The sequence below is a fragment of the Haemaphysalis longicornis genome, unplaced genomic scaffold (assembly GCF_048455015.1).
Source record: "Haemaphysalis longicornis isolate Haplotype H1 unplaced genomic scaffold, Haemaphysalis longicornis Haplotype H1 scaffold_1, whole genome shotgun sequence".
NCBI classification, from domain to species: Eukaryota; Metazoa; Arthropoda; class Arachnida; order Ixodida; family Ixodidae; genus Haemaphysalis; species Haemaphysalis longicornis.
In genome coordinates this window covers 478139565-478147050 of record NW_027526203.1, presented here as the reverse complement: position 1 = coordinate 478147050, position 7486 = coordinate 478139565, and the positions used below count along the sequence as shown (strand labels likewise).

General features: G+C 48.9%; 1 protein-coding gene across 1 annotated transcript; it reads left to right on the top strand.

Annotated features, from left to right (window-relative positions):
• Nucleotides 1–1860: 1860 nt before the first annotated feature.
• On the top strand, nucleotides 1861–7087 carry LOC144156307 (uncharacterized). The gene is made up of 4 exons (XM_077688284.1): nucleotides 1861–2057; nucleotides 3205–3901; nucleotides 4588–4793; nucleotides 5464–7087. Exons 1-4 carry the CDS (start codon nucleotides 1876–1878, stop codon nucleotides 5951–5953), a joined length of 1575 nt encoding a protein of 524 aa, XP_077544410.1. The 5' UTR covers nucleotides 1861–1875; the 3' UTR covers nucleotides 5954–7087.
• Nucleotides 7088–7486: the final 399 nt, after the last annotated feature.

Below are 7486 nucleotides of genomic sequence, written 5' to 3'. Positions count from 1 at the left end.
GGGTGCGGTGCGGCATGCCGTCACCAGCCTAGCTGAGAGAGTCGGCAGTCTGGTCGCTCGGCGGCCACGGGCCATCACGGATGTGCCGCCACTTGAGCAACGCTTGCTTGGGTTGGCTGGTGCGATTCTTCCCGGAGCTACCTGCCTGCAGACATCAGCGGGCGACGACCGGGCCTGCTGGTACACTACCAGCCGTGGCATTGGACGAGTGGAAGCCGGCGTAGGCAACACGATGCAGTGACGAACGATTCAATCGACGAACGAACTTTCTGTCGCCTCTAGTCCTGTAGTCAGCTCTCACCGGCGTACGCAAGGAATTTAGGAGGGAGGGATGTGGAGATCGCGACTTTCACGCGAACCCCTTTCTGGCTAGATTCCCATCGCGGCTGGCGCACATCGCGCCTCGCTTACGCGACGGGAACCATACGGGAGGGCGCCAGCGACCGGATGGTTTGTTGTCGCCCTTGGTGAAGGCGTTGACCCTTTTCCTCTCTGCCTTACCCGAGAACCAGTTCTTCCTCGATACTAGCGCCACCGTAAGGCGAAGTCTGGTGGGACGTAGCACGGCCGCTCGATAGTTTCCATCGAGCGGCCGTGGACGTAGCATGACGAGGGGACGGTCTCTTGTCTCGGGGATCCGGTAGCGCGCGGACGTTTCGGCGCGCTGGTCCTGACCTGGGGAACGGACGCGTTCGGACAAGCTGGGAGACTGCAACCGCGCTCGCACTCCGCAGCGCTCCGCTGCTCCGGTATGCCATCGGTGAGTCGAACCATCTCGATCTCTAGCGTTGTTTAATGTCTCGCTCCCAGTGTTACCGTTATGGCCTACGAGTAGTCTGTATGCAGTGTATTTGATTTGCACTTTGCAATAAATGCTGCCATTGATGTTTTGCCCTCGCCGCCTCCTGCCTTTGTCTGTCTCCGCAAACAACGGACCCGTCCGCAGCCGGCGCTCGCAAGGCATGTTTGCTGAGCGCGGATGGCTGCGTGGTGGGAAATCACTAGTGTGTGAAATGTAGAATCCCACAAGACGTGCGCTTAAGGGCCTCCAGATCAACGATGCGAAAGGTCAGGAGGCACCGGTTCGAGCTGCTTTATTTACATACACGTACAGGGGACAACATCTTGGGAAACTTGGAAAGAAAGACGGTTCCAAAAAGCCATAGAAAAAAGCGGAGCGCCGCCACACACCACACACATTTTCACGCGCTGACTAATCCATCAGTTAACAACGGCGGGGGTATTCACAAAGAACGGTTGTTTGCTAGCTGAAGTCCCGCATGATATTTCCAAGCTGGAAAACGATGCCTTGCCGGCAGTGTTCCCGAAGCCCCCGAGTATGTGTCGAACCGATTTCGACACATACTCGGGGGCTAGCATAGCGACACGATTCCGCGGTTTTTACAAGGCTCGATCCTTCATAATACGCGAAAACGTACTCCTGTCACTTCACGCTCCGGTTAAAACACTTCGTACTGGTAAGAACAAACTTATTTGGCTAATCTGGTTTGTCGACAGAAACGGATAGGGTTCGAAAAGGGGCAGTTAAAATGGGCTGAACCCGCCCAGAAATAGGGCAGAACTACGAAGGCAGCAGCAGCACGGCAGAGCGCCGTCCGCCGCTGCTGATCGCGCCGGCCGGCCACCGCGCTCCGATTGACTGCAGCGCCGCCGCTGCATGCATCACGGAGGAGCCCCCTTCGCGGCCGGCGGACGGCAGACTAGCACAATTTCTAGTAGGGTCTTCTAGGGACCCTAATGTTACGGTCAGCCTTTTAGCAGTCGTAGCGGTAGCTTTCTGTCAGCGAACGTCAAGCATATTAATCCTGGCATTATACCGTGATTTTTTATCAATTGGAAATCTTGTGCCTCGTCATGAGCGTCCCCGCGACGGGATGGACGGGTGATTTGACTCGCCTGCCGCCCCTGTCACCTACCGACCTCAGTCTCAAGGTGTCGGTCTCGGGCACACAGAAGAGCGCTGGACGCAGCTACAAGTTGGTCACAGAAAGCTACGTCGTGGCGTCGACAGTATGTGCCAACTACGACAATGAAATGTGAGTAGCGTTTCGGGCCCGATTACGAGCGTTAAGACAAGCAATGTGTTGTGTACGCGCCGTCGAACTATGGGTCTTATTCAGTTGCGCGTACGTGCATTCTGAAAACATTTCGGTTCCGCTATCTCGTCGCCGTTTTATTACGCATCGCAGCCTTAGCCTGATTTTACAGTGTGTTCTACATGCTGATATTTACGGGTGAGAACGAAGTAAGCGAAGACAGGCGGTTGCTCTGTTCGCTTTGGCGTAGCACTCCGGCACCCGCCGCTGTTTAGCAGATCACAAATGAGCTTAAACACAGTTGAAAGTTGGGGGAGTTGGGCGAAGTCGACACGTAGGAAGGAACACAGAGGACGGCGCGCTTCTAGCAACTGGTGGAGCGCTATTAGCGCGCTACTGGCAACTTGCAACTAGAATCTACTAGCGCCAGTTGCTAGTAGCGCGCCGTCCTGTGTGTTCCTTTAAACGTGTCTTGTTTTTCGCGCTTATTCTCTCAAATGAGCACTGTTTGGCAAATGCAGTTGAGCCACCGGAGAATCGTGATTTCGGGTTGATCACCCCGGCTTATGGTGCAATCAATCCGCTGCGTGCCGCGACTGGTAGGGGCGATACTCCAGTGACGGAAGCCCGTGCTTTTACGTGCTGCTGCCCACTGTTACAGGAAGTAGTAGACTCCACTAGCCGCAGAATTGCCTGTGTATCTATTTACTTTGAATATTTTTTCTAGAAAAATTCATAGGTACATAATGCGGCTTATGGTACTAGACTTTGTCCAGCAGTTAAATGTATGGCACTCCCTGCTGCAATGCAATGAGGGATGGAACGAGACCTTCCACCAGGTAACACAAATCTTGTTGGGTGACTCTTCTATGATATCATAAGAGCCTAACACAACTATACGTTTTAAGGGACAAGCGTCACAAAAAAATGTAACTCAAAGGGAACAACAAACATAGTGCAGGTGACAGCAACAAGGGAAAAAAATTAGTACAGCGCTGCCAATGCCTTTTATCGTCGCTGCCACTCGCTTGTGGACTGTTTCTGACCAGCAAAAAGCAAGCCGTAGCGACGGCCCGTTACCTGCCACTGTCGCCACCCCCAGCAGTGTGTATAATTTTCTTCTTTTGTTGCCAATAATTCTTTGCAGAAATGGCAAGTTCCTGCTCAAGGCGCGGTGCTACCGGAGCCAAAAAAAAAAAACAAAGCCTCCATACGTTGTGATTGCCACCGTGAATGAAGTCGGCCAGGTGGTTGATGGTTCCTGTGAATGCCCTACTGGCAAGGGATTTTACAGCCACCTCCAAGCCGTTTTGAACGTGGTTGTCCTCCTTCAAAAGAAGGGGTACTGCAAGGCCCCAGAACACCTTTCGTGTACAGATCTGCCGCAGCGATGGAGAAGGCCGAGGGGCGAAGCCACCAAAGGGTGCAGTGTGCAAGATTTGGACTGGCGGAGAGTCGGTGAAGGTGGCCAGGACATGCCTTTGTTATCCCGTTTGGACCTAAGTAAGGCATCGGAGCGAAGTGTCGACCAGAAACGCAAGGCAATTACACAACTTGCAGACGGCCTGCGAGCCTTGGACGGAGAGACAGCTTTAGTGAAGGTGCTGGCAGCAGTAAATCGTGCAGGAGTCTGCACTGCGAAATGCGGTGATGTGCTGGTCGGCTCTCCCTTGTCATACCAGCAACCACTTGTCCCCTTCGGCTTCGATGCGCTGCTGTGTGCCGAGTTGGAGGTGCCTGTCCAGTTCGAGCCGGGGGAGCCTGCTGATGGCCTGAGGCTATTCAATGGCAGCAACTGCTGGGCAATACCTGCCGGCCTTGGTGCACAAGGAGACATTCTAAAGGTTCGTTGTTTTTGGCTGGATGGCATGCCACCCCTCGGACATATTTATTAGTGATCGCTCTTGCACACCAACAGGCTGCCATGACCGCATTCATGTTTCTACGGTGAAAATAATAATATAGGTGGAGACTTTTGCCAGAAAAATTTGCACACACGTCTTATCTACCCTGGTCATATAAAGCCGTCTTTGACCTGTTTTTTTTCCCTGAAGTTGAAGGGTGAATCTATAGTCGCACTGGACCCATACTTCGGTTTATAAGGTAGTTATATCCAAACCATGGATTATGGTCATATCCCAATGCTTCACCTACATTGCCGTGTGGGGTTCCGTGTGGACCGTTTTGCTGATAGTTGCAACGTGCATTGTAGGACGAAAGTGAGGGGCACACTCAGGTCAAGTTCAGCTAAGGACAGGAATATAATTTACGCACTGTATGTCTTGTTTGTCACCACCTCTCTAATCTTCCCTCCGTTTCGTTCGTTAGCGCTGTAGTGTTGGGAATTGATTGATGCAAGCTGTTCCAGTCTAAAAAAAATCTGTTGTGCATTAGGCAATAACCAAGGTGAAAAAATCTATGAACCAGAAACTGGTAACTTGTACACAAGCCCAAGGGCTATGACATGCTGCAGGTATTGTTTATGGTAGTGTGCTCTTTTTAATTGAATGTGAAATTCTGCTTGTTTTAGAAAATAACACTGACACCTTTTCAAGCACAAGCTTTGGAGAGAGACACCCGAAGGCAGCGAGACAGCAGTACCTGGCGTGAGGCAAGTTATTACCGTCTGACAGCATCCAACTTCGGCAACGTGCTTTTGCGGATTGCCCAGTGGAACGACGGGGCACTTGGGCGGCTCACCTCGTCAAAGGATTTGTCGCACGTCCCTGCTGTTAGGTGAGAGTGTCATATTTTTGAAAAATCATGCAAACAATATTCTGCAAGATTTATTGGACAGAATGAATAGCACAGGCTAAAAAAATCGGGCAATGCAATGATCGGTTCAATGGAATGCAATGAATACAGCGATCGGTTCGTTTTTTCAACACTATTGGTTCTCAAGAAACTTGGGATAGAGTTGTGCTTTATTTTACTTTAGCAGGTTGTAGTGGGGTCCCTGGGAGTGGGGGAAATGCAAACGGGCCAGGTATGCTTAAAAATGCTTTAGACAAAAATTTGTCATTAGGACAAAGCAGTCTTTGTAATGAACCAAACTTTTAATTTGCCTTCATAACCCATTTAATTCTCAATTCACGTTTTTTTTTTCATTCTTATAACTTGTTACTGACACTAAAGTCGCATTTTCTGTAATAAGTAGATGGGGCACATTCTCTTCAGTGCACTCTTTGCGGTAGAAAAGTGATAGCTCAGACAGCAGGTCTGAGGCAGCATCAGATAACAGGCTTCAAGGATAGGATTGATGCACATGAGGCAAGCTAATATGCATGCATGATTCACCTTTTGTAAGCATTATTTTGCCATTAGGCTTTATAAACTGAATGTCATTCACAAAAAAACCTCCATTTTACTTTTAAAATGAATAAACTAATTCTGAGCCCTTTTTTAGACACGGCATCACCAACGAGGGCAAGGCACTGCGACGCTACGAGGCTGTTTTGAAGCAAAGAGGCCGAAGCGTCCACCTTCAGAGTGCAGGGCTGTTTGTTGACCCCCAGTGCCCCTGGCTCGGCGCATCTCCGGATGCTGTCGTTTTTGACCCACTGGAAGACCCACCGTGGGGGTGTGTTGAAATCAAGTGTCCCTACACCCAGAAGAATGCGGACGTGCCCGAGCTGCTTTCTGCCAACAGTTGTGTTGTTTTTGACGCTAGTCACCATCCACACCTGAAAGTAGAAAACGTGTATTTTGCTCAGGTGGTTGGCCAGATGGGTGTGACGCAGTTGACGTGGGCCGATTTTGTCTTTTATGGGGAGAACTTCTTGGCGGTTCAAAGGATTAGGTTTGATGAGGAAGTCTGGCAGAGCATGAAGCGGCGACTCGACGTCTTTTATTTTGATACACTGCTGCCATATTTTGCACGGAAGCTGTCACACTAACGTATTGTTCCTCAAACAATCGAATGCCCTACTGTGGAAGCAATCATGAAGTGACCCTTGACCTCACTTGCCCTTTCAGTGTTCTTGCTTCTTTACGATGTCTTTAATTCTGCTTCGCACACAACGCTGTATTTCATCTGCATGTCCATTGTGTTGTAGAAATCTGGTGTCTGCAATAGCATTCTTTGAAAAGCGTAGTTCTACATGCAGACAGCTCTCTCGTGTATCAGACTGACGTTTTTTTTTCAATGTGTTAACGCATGTTTCTGTCTACTGTTTTTTTCTTGGTGTGGCAGTGTTGGTCATCTTATCTGTGTGGTTTTGATTTGTATGGGGAGAACTTTGACGGTTCACAGGATTAGGTTAGATGAGGAAGCCTGGCAGAACATGAAGCAACAACTAGATGCTTTTTATTTTTAAGCTGTTGCCATATTTTGCGAGGAACCAGTAGCACAAATGTATGTAAATGTTGCTCTGTTCCTCAAACAATCACAAGTTGGAATTCCCTGCCTTGGTGTACAGTAAATTGCCCAACTGTGGAGGCGTTTATGAAACTACTCTATACGCAACTTTCCGTCTCACTATTCTTGCTTCAGGCCATTTTTAATGCTCCGTGCACACCACTATTTGGTTTGTGTTCTGTGTGCTTTAGAAATCTGCTGTCTACAATAGCATGCTTTGAAAAACGTAGTTCTAAGCACAGGCTCTTTTTCACGTCCACCAGATTGCCCTTTTTTGCGATGTGTAAATGCATGCTTTTCTGTAGGTTTTTTTTTGTGGCAATGTTGGTCATCTTGCTGTGCTCCTCAAACCTCAAATAGTTATTGGCCAAATTTTCTACACTGGTGCACAAAAATGTGCCGCTCATACCTTTACCTATAGGTATGCGCCTTTGTTTTGTTTTCTTCCCTTTTTCTGTTTCCACAAACAGTTTTTTTAGTAAAGTATTGTAATTTGTTTTGGATTCCTTTTTTGTGCTTTTTGTTCTTTATGTATACAGTAAACTATAGCGCCCTTGTTACTGTCGATCTGTACTCCTCTCCTGCCGAAGGCCTGACAGTCAGGCTGGCAGTATCAGTAAATGAGTCTTGCCTCGTGCAAACCCATCCCGCGACAATATAAAAGCATTCTTACAGTCGTGTCTTTATTTCTTTCCAGTTCCTTCACTATTGGTGTCTGGAAGTTGCTCAGCAAAGTACCAACAACCCATATCTGGTTCACTATAGGACCAAGAGAAAGTGGAATAACCTTGTCAAAAATATGGAATGTCTTGATGCGCTGAATTCTCCTCTCTACATGAATACGCAAGGATGCAATGTCTGCCGTCTCGCGCACCTCTGCTTCGGTAAACTGCTCCTTGTTGAGAAATGGTGGGAGGTTAAGCCCAACGCCTTTCTTCTCCAGAAGATCCTTGATCTTGAAGCCCTTGTCCGCCATCACTGTGTCTCCATCCGTAAACTCTCGTTCTAGGAATCCACTTTTGATGACAAGCTCTCTGTCCGATGCAGACCCCATGTATAGGTCCGAGACGAA

Excerpts from the sequence above, each read along its gene's own strand:
- LOC144156307 (XM_077688284.1), top strand. The coding sequence starts at position 1,876 with ATGAGCGTCCCCGCGACGGGATGGACGGGTGATTTGACTCGCCTGCCG. Across the intron at positions 2,058-3,204 it reads GCCAACTACGACAATGAAAT|AAATGGCAAGTTCCTGCTCA; the intron begins GTGAGTAGCGTT and ends AATTCTTTGCAG. Across the intron at positions 4,794-5,463 it reads TCGCACGTCCCTGCTGTTAG|ACACGGCATCACCAACGAGG; the intron begins GTGAGAGTGTCA and ends GCCCTTTTTTAG.